Raw genomic sequence first — 27,633 nt, forward strand, 5'->3', positions numbered from 1 at the left:
CTCCATATTAAAAAAAGAGGATACAGAAGCACTGGAGAAAGTGCAAAAAGGATTTACAAGGTTAATACCAGAACTGAGAGGGAACAACTATCAGGAAAGACTGAACAGGCTGGGACTCTTTTCTGTAGAAAAGAGAAGAATGAGAGGTGACCTGATAGAGGTCTTTAAAATTATGAAGGGATTCGATAGGGTAGACGTAGAGGAGATGTTTCGACTTGTGGGGGAGTCCAAAACTAGGGGCCATAAATAAAAGATAGTCACTAATAAATCCAATAGGGAATTCAGGAGAAAATTCTTTACTCAGAGAGTGGTCAGAATGTGGAACTTTCTACCACATGGAGTGGTTGAGGCGATTAGCATAATACATGTAAGGGGAAGCTAGATAAATATATAAGGGAGAAAGGAATAGAAGAATATATTGATTGGGTGAGATGAAGTAAGGCCGGAAAAGCCTTGTGTGATGCATTAACACCGGCATAGACTTGTTGGGTCGAATGGCCTATTTCTCTGTTGTAAAATTCTATGTAATTACTATATGAACCTCACAAGCACCATACAAAATACATATTTTCTATCTTGCACCACCTAAAGCCCATTCCAAGACTTCAAAGTGTAATCTAGGCTGACGTTTCAGTGCAGCACAGAGGGAGTGTGGTATTATTGAAGGTGCTGCCTTTCAGATGAAATGTTACACCAAGGCCCCGTCTATCTGTTCAGGTGGATACAAAAGATGGCATGACAATCTTCAAAAAAGAGAGGGAGTTTTCCCAGTGTCCTGGCCAACATTTATCCCTCAATCAACATCATTAAAAACAGATTAATTGGTCACCTATCTCATTTACTGTTAGTTGGACCTTGCTGTGCGCAAATCAGCTGCTGCATTTGCCTACATTACAACAGTGACAACTTCAAAAGTAATTCATTGTCTGTGAAGCACTTCAGGATGTCCTGAGGACATGGAAGGTGCTATATAAATGCAAGCTCTTTCTTTTATCTTTCTTTAAAAGGAAGATTCTGTTCTGACTGTTAGAAGAGAAAATTATTAATAACACAAAACACTGAATATTTGTTTTTCAGGACAAACTCTTTGAAAGCTGCCCTGTTTAAATAGGAATTACACAGCTGTGTTTTAAGCCTCTATTTGCAGATGTGATATGGACCTTATTTCTAGTGCACCATCTTCTGATTATTATGTGATGTTTGCTATGGGAACAAATTTGCTGTTACACAAAGGGGAAGGTGCATACTGAAAAGACGCCTTATCTGTCTTGCCTTAGGTGTCAGTGAAGAAAACAAAAGGTACAGAGCAATTATTTTCACAGATTAGTTGGGATCTGATTTTGATCTGATACAACATAAGTTTTGTAGTGAACAGGAGACACAGACTAGTATCTGCAGACCAGAAGGCTCCAGATCCAATTCCCAATTTGTGTAGGGTTAAATGATCTCAGTTAGCCTCGGTGTTCCTGGAGTAGGAAGGGAGGCGGGGGGGCGGGAATGGGGACTGCAGTCCAGTGACGTTTGGTAGAAAGGATGCTGGTAAGGATCTCTAGTGAAGACAGGATCAAGCTTGGCTGTGATACATCATCGAAGAGGAAACCATTGATTAGTGCATACCTTTCAATGAAATAGAATGTTTAAATGGGATGGAAATGGTTAGCTGTTGCTGTTTATTATATAACAAGGAGTCAGCTGAAATGTTGAATATAATGGTCATACTTTAAGCATTGAGTGGACCTTTCTACACATATTTTGGCTGAAGATTTTTGGAAATTACAATTTAAAAAAAAAAAAATTCTCCCCTCATGGGAGTTCCACTAGCACCAACAGCCCATCAGAATCTCAAAAATATAGTCAATCTTCATCAGATGGCAAGCTATTAGACTGTGGGAGGAGGCACCACAGCCAAACCCAATCCAATCCACAAAGTGGCAGCCTTGGGATGGGGTATCAGCTGTGGCTCAGTTGGTAACACTCTCACCCCAAGTCAAAAGGCCATGGGTTCAAGCCCAATTCCAGAGATTTGAGCACATTACCTAGGCTGACATTCCAGTGCAGCACTGAGGGTGTGCTGCACTGTCGGGGGTGGCGTCGTTTGGATAAAATGTTAAACCAAAGCCCCGATTTCCCTCTCAGGTGGTTGTACTAGATCCCAAGACACTATTCGGAGAAAATTGGGGGAGTTTTCCTGGTGCCCTGGCCAATATTTATCCCTGAACCAACACCTAACAAACAAAATATGGTCATTTATTTCATTACTGTTTGTGGGAACTTGCTGTGTGCAAATTGGCTGCGGTGTTTCCTAAATTATAACGGGGACTACACTTCAAAAGAACTTCATTGGTTGCAAAGCTTTTTGGGACATCCTGAGTCGATTTTTAAATGCAAATTCTTACTTTATATCCAGATATGTGCACTTCCAGGAGGGATCATTGGATAAGAATCAGGAGCAAGCACCCTAGCTAATCTTTTCCTCTCTCGCGCAAGAGCACTGAGGTCGATTGTAACATGTCTACTACCACCTTGGTTGAGATTGGCTAACTCAGCATAAACTATAAAATCTCCCTGGTTTGTATGGTTCATTCCACACTGGCGAGGGAATTTCTTCAATGGGGAGCTTATTTTTAACGAATCAGATCTCTTCAGCACACAAGTTTATTGTACTAAAGTAGTTTTGTCCCATGTTGTGATAGATTGATATATCGGTTTGCTTCTACAGCACTGGAAGTAAAATCCTACAAACATTTCACAAAGAAACAGTCGCAAATTAGATGGAAAGGAAACAATTCAAGCGCGCGCTTAGCTTTGTGCATTTAATCACAGGCGAATAACCAGGGTCAAATATTTATGGCAGGCTTTATTATCGTGAAAGCTTAGAAACATAAAACAGAATCGCGTTTGGAAATATTGCTGTCACAAGACTAATTGTTCCGCTGCATGAAAATGGCAGCCCCGCAACTGCAACCGATACAATACCATTCGTGAAATTACCATCCATTAAATTCAAGTACAAGCTGTCGCAGTATAAAGAATAAGGTCAATTAGCAATGCTGAAATGCATCTTACAGCCTTTAGTGTATAAGCTACATGATCTCATATGCGCCTACAAGGCTTAATCAAAAATTTGCATGGTGTTTTCAATGTTCCTTAAGGATTAAAAGTGTTTTTTTTTGTTAACAGTTTATGCATTGTCACTGATGTGATGGCGTTCCAAGAACTTTGATCTCGGCTCTCCACTTTCCTGATTCCTCCAAGAGGAATCAAAAGGGATCTTTCTTTTCTTAAATGGCAGCCCAAATACTATCAAGTGCAGAGTGACCCAGGTCATCTTTTCATGCCTGCAACATGATCCACAGAACGCCAAGCCAACAACCCTGTCTGATATATTCCCGAGGGCTCTTTAAGTGCAGGATGGTACAACAGTTGAAATCAGTTTGAGGTTGAAAAGAAAAGTGCAAAGCATTTCTTTGAAAATCTCCAATGGTCCAGTTACACCGCGGTTTTTGTGCTATGTTGACTCGAAATCTGTGTTGCGATGGGGAAGTGAAGACACCTCCCTGTCAGCACATTAAACTCCTGCAGGCAATGCAGGACCCCCTCGTGGAGACGGTTTCATCTTTCACACTGGCTGCTGTGTCACTGCAACCAGTGCAAAGAGCGGAAAGAAATAGAGAGAGTTGCTTCAGAATCACTTGTAAAGTGTCGGCACTGTTGCTTTACAGCGGAAAACCATCTTTTTAAAGCTTAACAAGCCCACTCTTCATCCTGAGCCGTGGACTCTGCTTCAGGCATAGATACACTGAGCTTCACTTCACCCGAGGGCAGAGGAGTCTTGAGTTGGCAGCAATGTTGCTGACTCCTACTGCTCTGAAACAAATTTTCCACATCGTTCACCTGAGGAAGGAGGAAGCCTCCGAAAGCTTGTGAATTTAAAATAAAATTGCTGGACTATAACTTGGTGTTGTAAAATTGTTTACAACTGAAACAAATAGCCAAAGCAGCACTTGCACTGTAAGTGAGCTGGAATCAGCACACTATACTATTAGTATACCATCATTTACGGTGTTCACGGATAAATGGATGGAATCGGGAATTCGATCCCTAAAACATAGGTAAGAATTCCAGGTAATAGAATTGAATTTCATGTATTCAGTCAGTGGAAGTTAGTGACCCTCAACATTCAGCAGCTTTGGGTACATTTTTCCCTTCAGCGCCTGGGCAGTAATCTGGTGGAGCAGATCGCCCACCCGATCTTCATTCTAGTGAAACCAGGCAGTGAAGATGAAAGTTTACCCGTATATTTTTCGATATAAGGATCTAGGACGATCATTAGGTTTTAGTCAGTGAAAAGCAGGAAATGTCTAATTGGGTAAAATCCCATGAACTCTGTTTGGATCTGGATCGGAAAGTGTGCGTGTGTGAACAACTGCTGAGGGAAAGGATCGGGCTTGCATGCGATGCCACTCATGGTTGAATTACCTCTAGAAACTGTCTAGGTTCTCACATGGACACGATGACCACCGGGGATGGGGCAGCAAAGGGCAATTGGCACCCCTGCAACTCTACCCCAGCAAGGAGTCAGTGCTTTCAGGAGAGCAGGGGAGAAAAGGGGAGGGACAAAAAGAGACAGTGAAAAATATTGTGCGACATACGCCTTGCATGGAGCGGACGGCAAATAACTAAAACCTGTTACAGGAAATCCTGCACAGCCAGCGGGGAGCTGCGATGGAAGGGAGCGCGGGTCGGAGAATCGACACTCCAGCGTGGTAGCCCCCTACCTCCCTCCCAGCGGTGAGGACGGGATCGCTGAGCCTTCCCGAGCGTGATAAGGGGTCACTTTCTGAGTTTGCGCTCCCAACGGGGAGCCTCGCCCACTCCTTCAGAGTATCGTGAGCCATTTCCCAGCGCCGGCAGTCCAGGCTTCCTGTCGGAATCGCGAAGCCTAAAAAATGACCCCTTAAAATTATTTTGCACAAGGACCGAATGAAAACAAACGAGAGGTGGACAGGGCCTCTCAGCTGAAGTTAGTTGTACTTCTCCAATCTGTGAGACGCACTGGCCTGCGTGGAGTGTGCCTCCAAAGTTTACAGTAAATCTTTCCAGTACTCTTTACCGCTGGAACATACTGTTGTAAATAAATGTCATCCATTAAACAACAAACATTTCCCTAGGGAGCTGGGCCACGGCTCACAAATGATTACTTAACCATACTGAAAACATCTTGTACACAATCAAAGACATTCTTCCCAGAGCCAGCTACAGGACTGCTTATTTTGCCAAGCCTTTGGATACATAAAGAAACTAACAAAAAAACACTGGTTCACCCTGCCCTCGTCCCTCCTCCTACCACCTCCCCCCAAGCTGCATCAAGAAAGACTTGCATTTATATAGCGCCTTTCACAACCTCAGGATGACCCAAAGTGCTTTAAAGCTAATGCAATACTTTTGAAGTGTAGTCACTCTTGTAATGGCAGTAAGATCCAATGTTTTGGGGCATCGTCCTCCTCCCTCGCTCTGACCCCTCCTCCCTCAGACTCACCCTCCCGATTTCCCATTCCACCCTCGCCCTGCCCCCTCCTCTCTCAGACTTACCCTCCCGATATTCCGTTCCTCCCTTGCCCTGCTCCCCTCCTCTCTCAGACTTACCCTCCCGGTATTCTGTTGCCCCCTTGCCCTGCTCCGTCCTCTCTCAAACATACCCTCCCAATATCCTGTTCCCCCCTCGCCCTGCCCCCTCCTATCTCAGACTTACCCTCCTGATATCCCGTTCCCCCCTCGCCCTGCCCCCCTCCCTCTCAGACTTTCCCTCCTGGTATCATATACCGGCCCTCGCCCTGCTGCAGACATTAACTGCAATGAATTAACTAGCATATTTTGGATTCCATGTTATATAATTCAATTGTGGTGTCCTATCACACCCGCCCTTTAACTGTTGAGGAATAGGCACCTGCTAGAGTTGCCGATTCCGATTGGACGTATTGAGGGAGGTTTCATCACATGACCTCCCGCCCAGTCAAACAGCCTTTGTTCCCATCTCCAATACTTGTTATCATTAATAAATGAAAGCGTTCAAAGAAAATAAAACCTAAAACCTAAAGTGTAGAGATCTGCTTTTGCTCCATCAGGAACATTTGGACTTTTGTTTTTATCTTTTTGTTTTGCACTGACAATTTAATGCGGAGCGCAGAGCCTGTAACCCATGAAAATCTGCTCTTACTTGTCTCTATCAGACCCTCAGTTACAGAGCTGCGACTGATGATGCCCTCACTGTTGTCAATGATTATACCTGCCCCTAAAACAAAGCTTCTCAAAATCTAAAAATGAACACTAAGAAACACTAGTGGTGTTTCAGTTGTGGGGAAACTTTTAGAAACAATAATCTGGGACAGAATTAACAGTCACTTGGATGAGTGTGGATTGATTAGGGAAAGCCAGCACGGTTTTGTTAAAGGCAAATCATATTTAACCAACCTGATAGAGTTTTTTGGTGAGGTAACAGAGAGGGTAGATGAGGGCAATGCAGTTGATGTGGTGTATATGGATTTTCAAAAGGCGTTTGATAAAGTGCCGCATGGAAGGCTTATCATCAAGATTGTGGCCCATGGAATAAAGGGGGCAGTAGCAACATGGATACAGAATTGGCTAAGGGACAGGAAACAGAGAGTAGTGGTGAACGGTTGTTTTTCGGACTGGAGGGAGGTGTACAGTGGTGTTCCCCAGGGGTCGGTGCTGGGACCACTGCTTTTCTTGATATATATTAGTGACTTAGACTTGGGTATACAGGGGACAATTTCAAAATTTGCAGATGACACAAAACTTGGAAGGGTAGTAAACAGTGAGGGGGATAGTGATAGACTTCAAGAGGATATGGACAGGCTGGTGGCATGGGTGGACACATGGCAGATGAAACTTAACGCCGAAAAATGCAAAGTGATACATTTCGGTAGGAAGAACGAGGAGAGGCAATATAAACCAGAGGGCACAATTCAAAAAGGGGTACAGGAACAGAGAGATCTGGGGGTATATGTACACAAATGGTTGAAGGTGGCAGGGCAGGTTGAGAAAGCGGTTAAAAAAGCATACGGGATCCTGGGCTTTATAAATAGAGGCATAGAGTACAAAAGTATGGAAGTCTTGATGAACCTTTGTAAAACACTGGTTCGGCCACAACTGGAGTATTGTGTCCAGTTCTGGGCACTGCACTTTCAGAAAGATGTGAGAGGGTGCAGAAGAGATTTACTAGAATGATTCCAGGGATGAGGGGCTTTAGTTATGTGGATAGACTGGAGAAGCTGGATTGTTCTCTTTGGAACAGAGACGGTTGAGAGGAGATTTGATAGAGGTATTCAAAATCATGAAGTGTCTAGACAGAGTAGATAGAGAGAAACTGTTCCCATTGGCAGAAGGTTCAAGAACCAGAGGACATAGATTTAAGGTGATTGGCAAAAGAACCAAAGGTGACATGAGGAAAAACTTTTTTTTTACACAGCAAGTGGTTAGGATCTGGAATGCACTGCCCGAGGGGGTGGTGGAGGCAGATTCAAACATGGCCTTCAAAAGGGAACTGGATAAATAATTGTAAGGAAAAAAATTGCAGGGCTACGGGTGCAGGGTGGGGGAGTTGGACTAGCTGGATTGCTCTTGCATAGAGCCGGCGCAGACTCGATGGGCCGAATGGCCTCCTTCCGTGCAGTAACCAAAAAAAAAACGCCTGAAAGATCTGTTTTGCCTGAAATTTGGCTTCAAGCTTTTGTCAGGGATTGCATTTGCCTGAGAAAATGATAAAAAGAAAGATTTTAAATACCCTGATCTGTCCAGAATCTATGTAGTTACGGCCGTCCACCATTCCATTCCAGAAGTGTCTTCGACAAAGAGCAAGCTAGGTACTTAAATAGAAAACAGCATTTTAATAGTGTTTTATTTTCTACTATAAACACAATTTGCACCACCACAAAAACAAGAGCACCCAGTGTATGTAGACAATATAATGGGAAAGATTGTTTTTTCTGTATAGTGGTGTCATTTGACTACTTTATTTCCCCCCCCCCCAAAAAAAAAAGTGGGTATAACAGTCTGCTGCCAGCAGTGGTCTAAAATTTATGCCTTGGAAGAGTCTTCCTCCTCCTCCTCTCCTTCCCCACCATTGTGATTTGCACTGCCTGTACTCCTGGAGCTCCCCAGTTTAAAGCACTTAGCCGCGAGCCAGATTCAATGGAAAACAGCCACTCTGGATCGTTTGATCCCTACTAGGTGGTGACTGAGAGAGCGATGAGCATCCCAGCCAACTGTGCTACCAAGCTGTTGGAAGCAGGTAGATTAAATGTATTAAAGGAGAGGCCCTCAACCATCTGCAACTGGAGTTAATTAATTGATTTTTAAATGGCTTCAGTGACAGAGTGCGGAGAGTAGGATGTTGTCAATGTTTAGAATAGGCTCAACTGTTATTAAAAACATAGCATCCGCTTAAGATTCACAGCATCAAACTTAGAACACTGTCGCAGCAAAGATGAAGGCAGTGAATTCAATTTAAAACCTTTCTTTCAGTATCACTCCTTGCTCACCATTTCTGTTAAAGACTGCGGGGGTAATTTTGACTTTGCGCGATAGTGTAAAACGGGCGATAGCAATGGAAATGTAAATCAGGAGAGATGTAAAACGGGCTGCTGGTTCGCTATAGCCCATCTTACGGGACCGCACGTAGTCAAAATTATCCACCCCAGTGGCTCATGCTGTGGTACAGTCCCATTGGGTACCTGCAACCTTCTGCTACCTCACATTCTTCACGTATGAGGCCAGATGCTGCATGCCAGAGCTGTTGAACTGCGGGGGCCATCACACACGAACCCGATCCATGAGCCCTTCCAGCGGGGGGGTCGGCAAGCTGTGTCCAGGAGTAGGAATCCTGCTCGATTCTCCCCTAGTGTTGATGAGGCCAATTGTAGGAACCTGTACTGCAGCCTCAACTGGGAATGAACCTGAAACCTTCCCGATCTGTATGGTTCAGTAACACAACAATTACCCACCAAACTAAATCAAGGCTATGCAAGGAACAGACAAGGAGCAGTACAAGTTCACCTGTAATTTACCAGTACGAGGACATACGGTTATGAGGATCAGCTTGAGAATTTAAGGATTTTTTTTGTGCAAGGTTAAGGGGTGAATTGACAGAGGTCTTCAGGATTGTAAAGGATTATAAGGTGAATAGAGATTAATTATTTCCACTGATCAGTGAGATGGTACCAATTTAATGTAATCACAAAAAGAACTGAAGGAGAGGTTAGAAAAAAATCTTCACACAGAGGATGGTTAGAAATGGAATTCTCCGCCTCGAACTGACTCCTTAAATCAATTCTTTTAAAAGGAATTAAGTAGTTCCTTGAAAAGAAGAATATTAAAGGGTATGAGGAGTGAGCAGGAGAATGGGATTAGACTAGGCTCCTGCAAACACTTGATGGACCAAACGGTTTGTTTCTGCACAGTAATATTTTATGATCGTAAAGTTCAACTTTTGCTATCAAAATTTTTTTATGAAACGGTAAAATTGTAGTGAGCTTCTCTTCCACTGACCGCGATATGACCAGCCATATTAGGCCTTAAATACTGAAGGAAGGACTTCCATTTATACAAAGCCTTTCATAACCTCGGGCTTTTGTGTCTGGAGTGGGACTTGAACCCACAACTTTCTGACTCAGAGTGCTACCACTGAGCCAGGGCTGACACCGTGCAGTTGCATAGAATGTGATGGTGCTATTGTCCCATCAGCATCAAAGTCTCATTCTGATTGCTTATCTAAACTCAGGGTCCCAGTGTGCAGAGTAGAACCTGCTGATGGCACAGCCCCTTTAACCAATTTACAAGGATGCATTACTTCATTAAAAGAGATTTCACTGCTGTTTTCATTTTCTGCATTACTTTACAGACATTCCCTTCAGTTACATTATCTGTCCCTGGTCAGTACTGCTGTCAGCCAGTGGCGGATTGTCTTTTAGAAGCAATGCCTCAGGTGGGGACATTTACACCTTTACTGCACCAGAAATGCTCCAGGGGAGAGGCTCGAGCTCACAACTTGGGATAGAAAAGGTAAGTGGAAATCCTTTACTTGAGGGTATTAGCAGAAAGAGTTTTCTCAGGCTCCCCTATGACTCCCCTATGGTACAAGTGCTCCCAGTGATTGGGATCTGGACGGTCCCAAGTTTGATCCCAGTCTGGTTTGAGTTGGCTCATGTCATTTGGTGAAGGGATGTAATGTCCTCTAGTACATCTGAGTGAGAAAATCAACCAAGGTTCCCACTTCAAATCCAGTGATTCTACTGTAAAGTACATGTGTGTAGATGTCAAATGATGACAAGGTTGGCTCAGTTGTGATGCCCCCCAAAGTCAAATATCCCACAGACACTTATTGTTTAAGCTCACGTGTGGAAAATGGCCGTATGGGTGAGATACTGGAGGACTGCTAGCACCCATGGAATTATATCCCAGCAGGAGTCAGTACCTGCAATAAAGGAGCGGAGAAAACTGGAGGCAGCAGAGAACGAATTTAAATGGAGGGGAGAGGCGGAAGAGCTGTTTAGGACATTGAGCTAAATTTTATTCCTGTTACACCACTGCTACGTAGTGTTTCTATAACAATCATGGCACTATTGCTGTGCCCAGGTTGTGTCCTGTTTTAATATCGGTACAGTAGTGGGCTGGTTCTGGTACTGGTATTAGATTGGTAGCTCAGAGATTGTGAGTACAAATGGCACCATAGTCACTTGTGAGATTTGAATTCAATTAGTTTATGACCGTGGAGGATTGCCTACATCCTCTGCTAGTTTGTTGCAGGAATACCCCACTGTGGTGAAGGTGGCAGATGATGGGGAAATTAACCTTAGTGCATTTGACAAAATTGCCTTCCACCTGGGACCACTAATAATGCCATCTCGAGGGCAGCATAGCAATGATGCTACACTCCAATTGTCACCATTGTTAAATCATAGAATTATAGAATGATACACAGAGGGAGGCTATTCAGCCCATCGTGCCTGTGCCAGCTCTTTGAAAGAGCTATCCAATTAGTTCCACTTACCAGCCCTTTCCCCATAGCCCTGCAAATTTTTCCACTTCAAATATTTATCCAATTCCCTTTTGAAAGTTATTATTGAATCAGCTTCCACCACCCTTTCAGGCAGTGCATTTCAGATTGTAACAACTCACTGCGTAAATAATTTTTTCCTCATGTCGCCTCTGGTTCTTTTGCCCATTATCTTAAATCTGTGACCTCTGGTTACTGATCCTTCTGCAACTCGAAACAGTTTCTTCTTATTTACTCTATCAAAACCCTTCATCATTTTGAACACTATCAAACCTCCCCTTAACCTTCTCTGTTCTAAGGAGAGCAACCCCAGTTTCTCCAGTCTGTCCACATAACTGAAGTCTTTCAGCTGATAAAGAGAAGTACTTGAAAGGCTAGCTGTACTTAAAGTAGATAAGTCACCTGGTCCGGATGGGATGCATCTTAGGTTGCTGAGGGAAGTACGGATGGAAATTGCGGAGGTACTGGCCATAATCTTCCAAACATCCTTAGATATGGGGTGGTGCCAGAGGACTGGAGAAATGTTATCCCTATGTTCAAAAAAGGGTGTAAGGATAAACCCAGCAACTATAGGCCAGTCAGTTTAACCTCGGTGGTGGGGAAACTTTTAGAAACGATAATCCGGGACAGAATTAACAGTCACTTGGACAAGTGTGGATTGATTAGGGAAAGCCAGCACGGATTTGTTAAAGGCAAATTGTGTTTAGATAACTTGATAGAGTTTTTTGATGAGGTAACAGGAAGGGTAGATGAGGGCAATGCGGTTGTTGTGTATATGGACTTTCAAAAGGCATTTGTGTAAAGTGCCGCACAATAGGCTTGTCACCAAGATTCAAGCCCATGGTATAAAGGGGGCAGTAGCAGCATGGATACAAATTTGGCTAAGTAACAGGAAGCAGAGAGTAGTGGTGAATGGTTGCTTTTTGCACTGGGGGGAGGTGCACAGTGGTGGTGCTGGGACCACTGCTTTTCTTGATATATATTAATGACTTGGACCTGGGTGTACAGGGCACAATTTCAAAATTTGCAGATGACACAAAACTTGGAAATGTAGTGAACAGTGAGGAGGATAGTAATGGACTTCAAGAGGAGAGGGACAGACTGGTGGCGTGGGCGGACACATAGCAAATTAAATTTAATGCCGAAAAATGCAAAGTGATACATTTCGGTAGGAAGAACGAGGAGAGGTAATATAAACTAAAGGACACAATTCTAAAAGGGGAACAGAGAGATCTGGGGGTATATGTACACAAATGGTTGAAGGTGGCAGGGCAGGTTGAGAAAGCAGTTAAAAAAGCATACAGATTCCTGGGCTTTATAAATAGAGGCATAGAGTACAAAAGCAAGGAAGTCATGATGAACCTTTATGAAACACTGGTTTGACCATAACTGGAGTATTGTGTCCAGTTCTGGCCACTGCACTTTAGGAAAGATGTGAAGGCCTTAGAGAGTGTGCAGAAAAGATTTACTAGAATGATTCCAGGGATGAGGGACTTTGGTTACGTGGATAGTCTGGAAAAGCTGGCGTTGTTCTCCTTGGAACAGAGAAGGTTGAGAGGAGATTTGATCAAGGTATTCAAAATCACGAAGGGTCCAGACAGATTAGATAGAGAGAAACTGTTCCCATTGGCGGAAGGGTCAAGAACCGGAGGACATAGATTTAAGGTGATTGGCAAAAGAACCAAAGGTGACATGAGGAAAAACTTTATTACACCGCGAGTGGTTAGGATCTGGAATGCACTGCCTGAGGGGGTGGTGGAGGCAGTTTCAATTGTGGCTTTCAAAAGGGAACTGGATAAGTACTTGAAAGGAAAAAAATTGCAGGGCTACGGGATAGGGTGGGAGAGTGGGACTAGCTGGATTGCTCTTGCATTGGGCTGGCATGGACTCAATGGGCCGAATGGCCTCCTTCCATGCTGCAACTTTTCCATGATTCTATGATTCATCCCTGGTGCCATTTAGTAAATCTCCTCTGCATGCTCTCTAATGCCTTGACGGCCTTCCTAAAGTGTGGTGCCAAAAATTGGCCACAATACTCTAGCTGGGGCCTAATCAGTGTTTTATAAAGGGTTAACATAGCTTCTTTGTTTTTGTGCTCTATGCCTCTATTTATTAAGTCAAGGATCCCGTATGTCTTTTTAACAGCCTTCTCAACTTGTCCTGCCACCTTCAAAGACTTGTGTACGTACACCCCCAGGTCTCCCTGTTCCTGCACCCCCTTTAAAATTGTACCATTTAGTTTATATTGCCTCTCCTCATTCTTCCTACCAAAATGAATCACTTCACACTTCTCTGCGTTAAGTTTCATCTGTCATCTCGCTTCTGGTTCTTTTGCCAATTGTCCTAAATCTGTGTCCTCCGTTTACCGACCCTTCTGCCACTGGAAACAGTTATCCTTATTTACTCTGTCAAAACCCTTCATGATTTTGAACACCTCTATTAAATTTCCTAAATAATTTTAGGATAAAATTTAGGATAAATAATTCTAAATAATTTTGGAAATTTGTGGAGTTAAGATACAGATCAGCCACGATCTAATTGAATGGTGGAACAGGCTTGAGAGGCTGAATGGCCTACTTCTGTTCCTATGTTTCCATGTAATACAGACTCCTATCTGTAATACAACTTGGGGACTTGAGTGGCCTTATCTGGTCTTACTCAGTGTCTGAAAGCTGCTGCATTAGTCTCAATATAAATTTTCTTGACTAGGTTAAGTTTTTTGTGTTATGGTATAATTTATATGTTTGGTTTTATTTTCAAACCTCAGATATATTGAAAATCAATCGTGCACTCAAGAGGACTGCAAGTAACATTAACCTGTAGACCATCGCTATAAAATTGTCTTTAGGTGTATGCGCTTTTTGTTAGTAAGGGAGTCTTAATCAATATACAAGATAGGTTGTCATAATAGCGGAGAGATATAAACCTAGAAATTACACTGTGATATAGGACACGTTTGTATGAGATTATTTTGTGCTCTATTTCAATTGGGCTGCTAACCCATTTATTTGAATACTTCTGTTAAAATAACAGACAAACTAATTTCATATGAGCACATTAAGAGAGTAATTTTAACCTAATCTCCCCCCCCCCCCGCCCCACCCAAGCGGGAAACAGACGGGATCAGATCAGCCGCCCGTTTTACAACCCGCCTGATCTTACTTTCCACTGGAAAGCGGGTGGGGTGTAAACAGGCTACTGTTTTGATTCTGTCAATTCCTCACCGGGTGGGTTCGGTTAAAATTACCCCCTAAGAATTTGTATGCTGATATTGCAAGGAATTATTTCTGGAGAACAGTGGTGGAAAATTCTGTTACTATACCTACCTCCAGTGATATATTTTCTACACAGTGCTATTTCCCATCGTGTGACTTTCTGGAAGTGCAAAACTCGTATAACAATTTGAACTAGATGCCGCTTTAGCAGTATTGTAATGTAATTTTGTATATTTATTCACAAAACTCTTACACGTAACTTTTTTTAGCTGCTGCTTTCTTGTTTGTTCTGCTCTGAGCAACTTTCCCAAGGCTAAAATCCTTCAGGGGTAATTGTGACTGTGAATGATAGTGTAAAACGTGCAATATCGGATTGGCCCCCCCCCGGGTCAAACACCTCCCCCGTGATTTATACTATCCCCCGAAATCAAAATTACCCCGGGTTATTTTCCACATGCTCCTTTTCGAATATAAAGAAAATAAAAGCATCTACTCTTGAAAATGACAACGAAGAGTGCAGACTAAAACACTTGCCTCTGGTGAGGGAGTCTTGTTAATTCTTGTCTAAGTTGATGGACTGAACTCAGAGCGGAGTCAATGGAGAAGATTTGGACTTTGTGTGATAGTGTAAAACAGGTGATAGCGAATCGGCAGCCCATTTTACATCTCTCTCATTGACTTCAGTAGAAATAAAAATGGGAAGAGATGTAACACAGGCTGCTAACTCACTATCACCCATTTTACACTATCGCACAAAGTCCAACTTGCCCCCTTTCAGTTTTAATATGGGATGGCAGGCTTGAAAGCTTAAAGCGAAGTGATAGGTCCTCATATTTATTGCATTTATCAAGGATGTGGAGTTCCTGCTAATTCAAGGGGAAAGGGTGAAGTACAAGATTTAAAGGGCCAGAGCCACTTGCATTTTTAATTTGAAAAATGAAGTATATACAATGTCACTGAACAAAGATTTGATCACAGTGGATCGATAAGGTCAAATGTGAGGCCAGGAGAGCATCTTGGAGTACCATGACATAATAAGGAAGATATTACTAATAAAGGTATTGATTCTGTTGTCTTAAGTGGCTGCCTTGGCTCAGTGGCTAACACTTTACCTCCAAGTCAAAAGGTTGTGGGTTCAAGTCCCACTCCAGAGACTTAAGCACTTCAGTGCAGTACTGAGAGAAATCTGTACTGTCAGAGATGCTGTCTTTCTGTTGAGATGTTAAACCGAGGCTCCGTCTGCCCTCTCAGGTGGACGTAAAAGATCCCATAGCACTCCCTGGTGTCCTGGCCGATATTTATCCCTTAACCAACATCACTAAAAAAATATCATCTGGTCATTGCTGTTTGTGTGACCTTGCCTTGTGGCAAATTGGCTGCTGAGTTTCCCTACATTTCATTTCTGGGTCTGTTGTAGACTAATTGATAGAGATTGATTGCTATAATCAGTCAACAACTTCGTTATCATTGTATCATGCTACTACCAGGATGGTAGAACGCGAACTAGATGGACTCTGGTCTTTTTATGTCAAGCAATTCCCATGTTCCTGTGACTACACTTCAAAATACGTCATTGGCTGTAAAGTGCTTTGGAACATCCTGAGGTTGTGGAAGGTGTTATATAAATGAAAGTTCTTTCCTTCTTTCTTTCTTTTATTTGCTGCTCTCAGTGTGGCCTCCTTTACATTCAGGAGCTCAAAATCAGATTAGGTGATCGCTTTACCGAACACTTCCATTCTGTCTTCAAGTGTGATCTGATCATTGACTTTAATAGCTTCAAGCCATATCTATATTCCCAACTTTCATTACAGCAGGGGGTGTAGGGGATGTGGAGGGGCTGTTGGTGTCCAGGAGAAGGGAAGTGGATTGATGAGTTTGATGTAGACCCTTCATCAGTTCTGAACAGCTGGAATCTGTGCCCAGATGTTTGCCTGTGCCTTTTCCGTTAAGGACCAATGGACCTGCTGTGTATTTCCAGCATCTTCCTATTTCATTTCAGATCACTGGAAGGATTTTTCCTTTTCTTTTTAATTTGCCTATTTTTCTCCTTGTGTGGACCTTCCCCTGTGTCTTTTCGTCATCTTAGCCATCTACACGTTCTTTTGTCCTTTTAATGTTTTTTGCCTCGCTGAGATGACCTTTTATATTATCTACCAGCTTCGTACTTTTCTATTAAGCAGTTGGAAGGTCACGGAAGCCATTAACTTACTCTCCAAGACCAGGATCTTCTAAGGGACTTGTTTATCTTTCAGTTTTCATGATACACTCGAAACATCAACCTATCTGTTCTCTTTTTGATGGACTTGCTGTGTATTTCTAGCATTTTATTTTAGATTTCCAGCATTAACAATTTTTCTTTTCTTTTTAGAAAGATAAAGAAAGAGCTTGCATTTATATAATGCCTTTCAGGATATCCCAAAGCACTTTACAGCCAATGAAGTACTTTTCAAGCGTAGTCGCTGTTGTAATGTAGGAAATGCAGCAGCCAATTTGCACACAGCAAGTTCCCACAAATTGCAATGCGATCACGACCAGATACTCTGTTTTAGTGATGTTGGTTGAGGAATAAATATTGTCCGGACACCGGGGATAACTCCCCTGCTCTTCTTTGAAATAGTGCCATAGGATCTTTTACGTCCACCTGAGAGGGGAGGTGGAGGCCTCGGTTTAACGTCTCATCCAAAAGACAGCACCTCTGACAGTGCAGCACTGCCTCAGTACTGCACTGAAGTGTCAGCCTAGATTTTGAGCTCAAGTGTCTGGACTGGGACTTGACATACAGTCTTTAATGAATTGATCCACACTCTGTAAATATACTAACTGGTCAGAGGATTCCATACAGCCTTGCATATATATTATAGTGGAAGCACTTCTGTAATAGCCTGGCCCTTTTCGCTGATTTGGAATTCTGCCCTAATTGACAGTAACAGCATCACTGATACCTGGGAATGATCCATACTGGGAAGCTATATTGCTGGCCTGTGCAGGAAGGTGCAGCACTTAGCCTGGCTGTGACCAAACAAAATGGCAGCTGTCACTGTCAGATACATTGATGGTACAGTGATGCTACCTCTGGAGGCTCAGGATAAAGCCACCTCTTCTTGTGGGTCTTTGAGGTTTGTAATGAAAGCAGTGCTATCTTATTTGCTTCAAAGTAGGACCTTCATTTGTTGAGCGCTAATTAAGTGCATAGAGTTTTTGCTTATTTAGTGGTGGTTCTGCCAAGTAAATGCTGTAAGTTAGCACCAAGACTGAAAACGAAATTAGAAGACAATTGAACACCAAGCGGAAGTTGGAGTCAGGCAGCGATCTGCTACAGAGTCCAGCCCATCATTATATTCCCGGCAGTCAAAAGGCCAATTCTGATTAAGCGATAACTGCAGTAAATCTGGTCTAGCAGGATTAAAAGATTTTGCATTGAAATAAATCAGGAATTATCGCAACTATTAGGTAGGATAACCCCTGCAAGACTTTGTTGACTGGCAGACCTGACCAATATGGGTGTACTTCCCCACATGGGGGATTGTAATCTTTGCAGCCCTTCCTGTTGTAAAGTGCCTTAATGATATAAATTGAAAGTCACAGCTGTTACTGGATTTCAGGCAATATTTTGATGAAATATTTGATTGTAGCCGAAAGGCAGGAACAGGTTTAATAAAATTTGACTTTTGGGGCTACGTTGTTGTCGTCCTAACTCCAACCCGCATTCCCTACAAGGATGGCTTCCTTTGAGAGGGTGGAATTGTGGAATACTCCTTGAAGGTACAAATTACTCCCAAGAAACAGACCTTAACATCAACAACCACAGCCACAACAACTTGAGTTTATACGGCACCCTTAACGTAGAAAAATGTCACAAGTCTCTTTAACCTACTCTTCTTTTTAAATTTGTTCTTGGGACAATAGCAAGGCCATATTTATTATCCATGAGAAAGTGTGGTAGCAATTGTTTGTTTTGTAATAAGTAGCTTGCTGGGTCACTTCAGAGGGCATTAGGCGTCAACCAAATAGTGTGGGACTAGAGTCATTTGTAGGCAGGCCAGGTAGGGATGGCAGGTTCCCTTCCCTGAAGGACAATAGTGATCTAGCTGGGTTGTTACTTTCATGGTCATTTCTTTCTGGTGCCAGCCCACAAATGACCAGATTGATTGAATTCAGTTCACGACGCGCCATGGGAGAGTTGAACTCACGACCGCTGGTTTGCAAATAACTATTATAGAGCATTTCCATCTCTGTCAAAGTGTGCACAAGGCCAAATGGTGGATGTTCTTCACCATGCTCCTTCCTGTTGTTGAAACTGCTCTGGAGCCTTGCACAGCATGAGAAAGTATTGATTAATAAAAGACCTTTCTCCCCTTCAAGCCCATTTCTTCCTTAGATCAACAAGAACAACCTGCATTTATACAGCACATTTAATGTAGCAAAACATCCCAAGATGCTTCACAGGAGTGGGATCAAACAAAATTTGATCATGTACAATTTACTTTAAAATGGACTCCATCTCACCTATGACGAGACACTGCTACATAAATACTGTTTGACCCTCGAAGGTAACCAAGCAATACTCCAAGATATTCATCCATCCCGGTGACTCCATTGGGTTGCTGCATATCCCAGACAATACCAGACCATTGGCCTGCAACCATGATATCCCATGGATTATTAATCATATCAGTCTATACCTACCTATCTATCAGTCTATACCTCCCATCCCAATTCCAATCAAATAGCTATCCAGCTCCTTTTTGAAAGAATTAATCAACACAGCATCAACTGCTTTTGTTTGTCCTAAAGTGCACGCATTTTGATGGTGGTAGTCTTTATTGACAGCTCCTCGCTTTGGGGGAAAATTGCACTCTTAAGGTAAGGAGTGGCAAACAAAGGTAAAACCATCTGCTATTTGGGCTTATGTATTGCATGCTCCTTAGCGTTGCTGAACTGTTCATTAATAGAGGAGTTTCACCCACACTAATGAGCTGGCATAATGGACCGAGGGAACTGAAATGAACGCACCTTGCACTTAAAGTAGCTCTCATTATAACTGGGAATTTGGCAGTCTCCCAGGCACCTCTTTATAATGAGGGCTTACTGCATCTGCTTGTGTTCAGTGTTTTCTATTGTCTCTGTTTGGATTGAATGTCTGAATGAATGATTAAATGGGCTGTGATGTAAAGAAGTACAAGGCACTGCGGTGTAAAGATGTGCAAATTGGCAGTTTTAATCAGAAGATTGATCTGGACAGAATCCTCATCCTGATAACATTTCTTTGCAAATTAAAAATGTATTTATTAGGATTCAACTGTATTTATATATGCTAAATAAATCCAAGTGTTAATGAATGCAGATCAAGGAGGCACAGTCCCCTTCATTTTGAAGTTATAAGGCTAATTCACCCTTTGCTTCTGCTCTGCTATTCACAGTAACCCCCACATTGACATGCAGAGCATTCCACACCTTGACAGTTTAGACAATTGCCTCGGACTGGATAAGCATAAATTAACAATTGATTAGTAGGCGATTAAATACGGTTAAAGGACAGGACTATTATTATAGTAAGCAGTCTTTAACTTCCCTTCCTCTAGTTTTTTTCCCCCTCCTGTTATGTAGGTACAGACTCTTGTTCAGGTAAAGTCCTATGGATGCCACCAGCCCCTTGAACACTTCACCCGTGTTGTATTCAATTTTATGGGTGAGCCTAGATGGTGAATGAGATCATCGACCATGCAGGGCATTGTAACGAAACACAATTCTGTCCTCACACAATGTCCATGCATCCTCATTTTCCAGCAGGGGTCACTGGACAGTAACCATGGCTGGGGAATCATGGCTGCGTTATTTCATTCTATAGCCAAGTGGTGTCAAAACCAAATGTAGGACACCAAGCATTTCCTTTCTGCAATTAACTAATTCTAGGGATCAAACCTGGGGCCAATTTTAACTAAGATTATGAATGAGTTTGATAGGGTAGACATAGAGAAGATGTTTCCGCTTGTCGGGGAGACCAAAACTAGGAGTCATAAATATAAGATGGTCACTAGTAAATCTAATAGAGAATACAGGAGAGTGGTTAAAATGTGGAACTCGCTACCACATGGAGTAGTTGAGGCGAATAGCATTTAAGGGGAAGCTAGATAAGTACATGAGGGAGAAAGGAATAGAAGGATATGCTGATAGGGTTATGTGAAGGGGGGGGTGGGAGGAGGCTCGTGTGGAGTATAAACACTGGCATGGACCTGTAGGGCCGAATAGCCTGTTTCTGTGCTGTACATTCTATGTAAATCTATGTAACTGGGACTCTTTGGCTCGGTCCCACACCAGATGGTGTATTTATTATGTCCTATTATGTTTTAATTAAACTTTAATTATGACCCCCTACAAGGGTAACTTCTTAGATTGTGCAATCCTGGCACAGAGACTCACCCAGTAAGCGTACAATCGGAAAATTTACCCCACGCTGCCTTACTCAGTGGCTTAAAACAAGTCTGCCTGCCAGCACTGCACAATCTAATAATGATCTTAATGGCTTGAAGGTAGTTGTTGAAAATCTCTGCTATCTGTATCTACAGTATGAGCAAAATCTACATGACGACCATCTATCAGCTCAGTAGCAGTGTACGGAGATCCCGATCTGTTGCAACCACTATGGTAGATATGTCTTTCTGCCTCAAATTGCCTTCCCTATCTCTTGAATGGGCTGCCCTGCGCTACAGGAAAATATATTACTCACGTACTGTGGCGTGTCCTGCCAGGCATACAAATTGGGCAAAAGGCAAGGTTAAAAAATAGCTGAGATTTCCTTTAAAAGGCAAAATTTGCAGGGCTATATTTTTTTACACAGCAAGTTGTGACGATCAGGAATGCACTGCCTGAAAGGGTGGTGGACGCAGATTCAATCGTAACTTTCAAAAAGGGAATTGGATAAAGACTTGAAAAGGAAAAATTTGCAGGTCTATGGGGAAAGAGCAGGGGGAGTGGGACTAATTGGATGTCTCTTTCAAAGAGCCGGCACAGGCACGATGGGCCGAATGGCCTCATTCTGTGCTGTAAGTTTCTGTGATTCAGTTCCAGATTTTAAGAAGGAGAAAAAGAAAATTTCCAAAAAGAAGCTAAATTGAACTAAAATCAAAAAGTTATCAAGGAGGAATGAAAGATACAAGAGAATGGGATGTGATGTGAATTCAGTAGCAATTGGTGCCAAATTATGAACATTTTCTGCTGTGAACCAACACTTGGATTAACACTGGTCACATTAAGTTTCATTTATTATTTTAACAATTTTGTCTGCTACTTTCTTTCCTCCCTTCCATTCCTCTTTTAAAGGCACTAGTTCCCTACTGTGGTCTGATTTCAGTGCCAGGTACCCTCCAGTGAGAAAGAAAGAGTAAACTTGCATTTATAGAGCACCTTTCACGATCTCAGGATTTCCCAAAGTGCTTCACAGCCATTGAAGTAGTTTTGAAGTATAGTCACTGTTATCATGCAGGGAAACTCTGCAGCCAATTTGTGCACAGCAAGGTCCAACAAAGAGTAATGAGATAAATGACCAGATGATCTATTTGGTTGAGAGATAAATGGTGGCTATGGCACTGGAAGAACTCACCTGCTCTTCTTCAAGTAATGCCATGGGATCTGTAACGTCCACCTGAGAGGGCTGATGGGGCCTCGGTTTAATGTCTCATCTGAAAGATAGCTCCTCTGACAATGCAGAACTCCCACCCTCAGCACTGCACTGAAGTATCAGCCTAGGTTATGTGCTCAAGTCTTTCAAAGCCTCATCCAAGTGGCCATTCTTCATGCATGAGTCTGAACAGTTAATGTCAACAGGCATCCACCAATCACAACCAAGCCTAATCCTGTTCTCTTCCAACATCTACATTTGGGCACTTCCAGCAGGGGTTTTTTGGGGAGCAGTCAGGAGCTGGAATACTGACTCGATATTGTTCTCGTCTCTCTGTCCCTGGGCCAACTCTAGTGCTCCTGCTACTTCCCTAAAAAAGGCCAGCTAGCTTAGCGTAGATTGGAAATTGAACCCGCCACCTTCCTAATCTGTTTGGCTCAGTTACTCATTGGTAAACTTACCAAGGCATCAGGGGAGCCTTAACACTTTGGATTTTAAAAGTATTGTCCTCCTTTGAGATTAGATAAACAGGTCTGCTGCTATCCTGAAGCTGAACACTTTGAGAACAAAAATGTCACACGCACACATACACACACACACACACACACGTACATACACACACAGAGAAACACACATACTAGTTTGCCCACATGGCCAGTTCCACAACCATCACTGCTGCGAAAGGCTTTTGCATCTGTCTGCCAGTCTTTATCTCCACAGCAGGAAGATATCCAGATGTGGAATTACTGTACACATTGATGGTATTCATGCACTTCAATCATGAAAGGTCCATGAAGGAGTAATGTGGAGCAGCTTCGACCCATGAAAGGAGTGTCTGATGTTGACCGGAGGTCACCGGTTACAGTTATTGGCTTAGTACAAAGAAGAGAAGGGTCAATTCTCTCTTAACTCTCAATTCGCTTTATTCACATCGTTAGATCATATACATATAGCTTATACGTCTGGTTAGATATAGACATGCAGTTTACACCAGGTTATACAGTTTTATACCCAAACTAGGATCTAAACGCACACCCACTAGGTTTCTCTGACACTCCCTGAGTGGTCACAGAATATAAAGGCTAATACCCGAAAAGGAGAGCTGACGCTGGCCAGGCGTTCCATTCTCTCTCTTTCGACGTCGTCTCTACATCCCTGACGTAGGTTCTTCCACTTCCGTGATGGTTGGTCTCCGGAGTCTTCGCTCTGGCTCCACGCCCCAGATTCTTCATTCTTATTCCGAATCTTATCTCTTCAAGCTGTGCTGTCTCTTTCTCCCATTGGTTTAGGCTTGCTCGCCTAGTCTGTGTCTTCTCCTCATTGGCTCTGTCCCAAGGACTTAGGTAGCATTACCTCATTACTCCTTTTCTAAATAAGGACTTGTGTCTTATCACATCTCCTTTGTCTTTCACAAAACTTAGCTAATTCAAACCGGTTCCAGCCAGCTCAGGCCAGCGACTGAACTCAGGTTACTTCAGTTCAAAAGTTGCTTTTGCCTGTGTGTCAGCGGTTCGGAATAAACTCAGTGGTTTCTGCAGCCCCTGGCGAACACTGAAGATCCACTTTTGTTATAAATTCAGAGCTGGTCAGTGAGATGGGGAAGAATCACAAAGAATCAGACTCAGAAAGAAAGCAGAGCAGCAATGAAATGGCAGAGAAAGAGGGACAAATGCGCTGATGTTAATCACAAGCTGACGAGTCACTTTGTATTTCTGCTGGCTATTCTGCTGTTCATTTTGACTCTGTGCGATAGGTGACTGGTGTGTGCTAGTTTTCTCAAGAGTCAAATTCTCCTGTTTTACTCCAGACTGAATACTGTAATGTAAATACAGCCTACTCCTCTTAGTTAGAAGTTGTTTCATTCATGTTATCTGATCGTTTGAATTGAAATCATTCAACAAAAAAACTGGTGTTCTGCTGTTTTATTAAAATTGTTTAGTTGAAGCTACTGGATCATTTTAATTTCTCTTGTAGAAAGATAACTGAATTAACAGGAGTGGACTGTAATGTCACTTTGAGAATGCTACATATGCCACTGAATACAAATAGATCAGCAAGAGCACAGTAAAGGCACCTTTCCCTATAGAGTGCGTCATGGTGGAGTAAATCAGTGGTACAGTCCACTCCTGAATAACTGAAAGTCTTTTTGTGCAGGAAATATTTCAAACTATTCAGTACTTCAAATGAACTAATAATAAAAAGGCAATGTATTCAAATGAACTGACTTTGAATTAGGAGGAGTAGACTATACGCCTGTTCTATTGCAGTTAGCACGTTTCCTTCAGTGACTTCTTGTCCTGTCCTTACACAGTCAGGTCAGGTTTGCCCAAGGTTCCATCTTTGGCTCCTTTCTTTCCTCTTCTAAATGCTGATGAGAGCCAGTTGTACCCCTGTGCCACCACCCTTGACTGCATGACCATTACAGTGCTTGTCCGACAGCAAGTCGTAAATGAGAAAGAACTTTCTTCCATTTAGCACTGGCTATCCTGTTTGGTTCCTGCCAAAAACTCCACACCCTTGACCCATGCTCAGACTGAATCCAACAGTGGCCAACCTCGATGTGCTGTTTGACCCTGAGCTCAGCTTCAAACTGTATATCCTGGTCATCACCAAGACCCCCTATGTCAATCCCCACAACATTATCTGCCTCTGCCACTATCTCACCCCACTGTTACTAACCCTCATTCATTAAAGCTGACTTTATCTCCTCAAAGCTCAACTACTCCAACATCCTCTTTGCCAGTTTGCTGAATTTCACCCTGCATAAATCACAATTCATCCAAAAATCTGCAATCCATATCCTATTGCACAGTACGTTCCAGTCCCCTATCACCCTGCCCTTGCCAACCTCCATTGGCTCGCTATCTCCAAATACAATGAATTCAAATTCCTTGTCCTTATCTACAACTCCCACCAAGGACTTGCCCTTCCTAGCTCTGCAACCTCTTACAGCCTTATGTGCCAGCATTCACCCTCAGCTCTTAAGATTCTGGTCTCCTTTGCATCTCCCCTCCCTCTGCTCCAACATTGGTCATCTTAGCCCCATACTCTGGACTGCTCTTCTCTATAACCCTGCTACCTCTCTTCTCTCCTTCAAAGGCTGCCTCAAAATCTCTTTGACCTTGTCTTTGGTCACACTCATAAATCTTCTCCCTTCTATGCTTGGTGTCCATTTTTTATCATCTGTCAAGTACTTTGAAATATTTTATTATGTTTAAGGAGCCATATAAATGCAAATTGTTGTTGTTGTGTTTATCCAGCCTCCCACACATCCTTTCTGTTTTGGGATCAGTTCTGAGTTTACTTGCCCTATGGCTACTAACTTAATTCATTTGCATGTAAATATGACACGATACAATTTCTCCAGCTTGGTGTACTTTCCAAGTAAGAGTTGGCCTTACCACTGTTAATCCAGATCAGTTCCTTCTGTGGCAATCGGAACATCTCAAAAGTATCTACAGAACGATTTCCAATGGGAACATGATGATTTTTAGAACAGAGCAAGACAGTTGCCTCAGAAATGACCGTGGGGAGGAGGGAAGAAGGGTGGGAAAGACCATCCCATCCCGCAATTTTTACGGTAATGCTTTGGCAGTCTTTTTCTGTAAAGCATATATAATGAATATTGCCCTTCTAAAGAAACCGTCACAATTTTATTTCAGTTGGGACATAATTTTGCCTCGCTGACACTCTGACACCCATTGATTCTGGCAGAGTCTATTAATATCAACCAATGAAAGAGACTCCTTTTGAAATGATGATGGTGCAAGAGAGAGCTTCCCCCCGCTGAGTGCGGCGTGTGAATGGCAACACACTACAGCTTATGGTCTCCAATGGTTCCTGGTATCAAAATGACAAACGCCTGAGCTCTTCAGCTAATGCCAGGGTTGGTATTCCGTTGCCTAGGCAACCACCGAGTTCAGTACACAAAAAGCTGTCGTAGCTAATACATTTGCCTGAGGAAGGAGAAAATCTCCGAAAGCTTGTGAATTTAAAATAAAATTGCTGGACTATAACTTGGTGTTGTAAAATTGTTTACAAGTAGCTAATAAGAGCAGCATGCCAGACTTTATCTAAATTAGGTGGATTAGGTGAACGTGAAAACAATCCATGGCGGTGTTTATTTTACTTTTACTTCCAGTAAAAGGGAAAACGAAAAAGAAAGCTTTGATTTTCTAAAGTCAGTTGGATCAGAATTTCTGTAAAACGGCTTTTCTGGTCTCCATCATAATCATGAGAAAGACCATTAATGGGCCTCATGGATTATTTCATGCAAATTCACTCTCAAACTTTTAATCAAAACCCTGACAGAATATAAACACCACCTAAGACCCCCTTGCTGAAATAATCCTCTTTAATATACTATTTCAAAAATGGTGCAAAAATGCAGCTGCACAGTATCAAAAGACCATGTGTTGTCCCACTGGAGAGGAAACTTAAGTAGTCGCCATAATCAGTCAATGCAGATTACGGAAGAAATGTGAGACTGCAAGAATCATTATGTGGGTTATAGGAAGAGCTCCATTTTTGTCTCCAAACAGTCCATATATTCAGACGCTAAGGATGCATTTGATTTATTGTGCCCTTCAGATTTACAAAAAAACACTCCCCGATTACTTGGTGTGCTCTTGTATACTTATATAAAATGCTCGATACCATCCATGCTTTTTATAGAGAAAATACCTGATCCAAATATTATACATTGTTTCCTTTCAGTAAAAGGTAAAACAAAAAAGAAAGCTTTGATTTTCTAAAGTCAGTTGGATCTGAATTTGTTCAAAGAGATAGTTCAACAGGATATCAAGTGACGACATGTTGAAGGGTTGCATGTCATGGAGGGCTGCTGCATTTAATGATCCAAGTTCACTCAGTATTACCGCAAGCTACTCGACACAAAACCAATCTTGGGGGACCATCTCATTACCCTTGCCAAATACAAGTGCTGAACTCCTAAATGTCGCTTTCCACTCTCTCCTTTCAGGCATCTGGTTATGTTTGTGACTGCTGTTTCACCATGTCTATCCTTTGTTTTCAGATGCATGTGTACTCACTGGGAATGACCCTGTATTGGACAGCAGACTATCAGCTTCCTGAAACACAGGTGAGAAGCCACGAATTGCTCAGCACTGAGAATGAATACGAAGAAAGTGATAAATTGTACATTGATTTAAGCTCTTCCTATATTTAGGAAACTAAACAGCATGGATATATTCCAGTAACCAAACTGCCTCTACTGATACTTGTCTTGTTTTCCATTCAAAACTCATTACTGTTCATCGTTGTGTGGGAATTTGTCTAAGGTTTTTCACAGCCTTGATACTCAAGTGACACATGAGCCTAGAAATTACTGCTGGTGATATTAAGAAAGAAAGAACTTGCATTTATTTAGCGACATTCACGACCTCAGGATGCCCCAAAGCACTTTGCAGCCGATGAAGAACTTTTGAAGTGTAGTCGCTGTTGTATTGTAGGAAATGCGGCAGCCAATTTGCGCACAGCAAGCTCCCACAAACATCAATGTGATAATGACCAGATAATCTGTTTTAGTGATGTTGGTTGAGGGATAAATATTGGCCAGGACACTGGGAAAACTCCCCTGCTCTTCTTTGAAATAGTGCCTCGGGATCTTTTACGTCCACCTGGGAGGGCAGACGGGGCCTCGGTTTAACGTCTCATCCGGCAGTGTGGCAATCCCTCAATTAGCTGATGAATGCTTAATGTTCTGT

At 42.5% G+C, this 27,633-nt stretch overlaps 1 protein-coding gene across 5 annotated transcripts in view; it reads left to right on the forward strand.

Annotated features, from left to right (window-relative positions):
• ptpn20 (protein tyrosine phosphatase non-receptor type 20) overlaps positions 1 to 27,633 on the forward strand; it is a 283,839-nt gene that overhangs the window by 26,937 nt on the left and 229,269 nt on the right. For all 5 annotated transcript variants that reach the window (XM_067972632.1, XM_067972634.1, XM_067972633.1 and 2 more), the window contains exons 3-4: positions 9,920 to 10,080; positions 26,943 to 27,008. In XM_067972632.1, the coding sequence (XP_067828733.1) occupies positions 9,920 to 10,080; positions 26,943 to 27,008 (227 nt within the window). The remainder of the gene's footprint in view (positions 1 to 9,919; positions 10,081 to 26,942; positions 27,009 to 27,633) is intronic.

Source organism: Heptranchias perlo, chromosome 36 (assembly GCF_035084215.1).
Source record: "Heptranchias perlo isolate sHepPer1 chromosome 36, sHepPer1.hap1, whole genome shotgun sequence".
Classification (NCBI taxonomy): Eukaryota; Metazoa; Chordata; class Chondrichthyes; order Hexanchiformes; family Hexanchidae; genus Heptranchias; species Heptranchias perlo.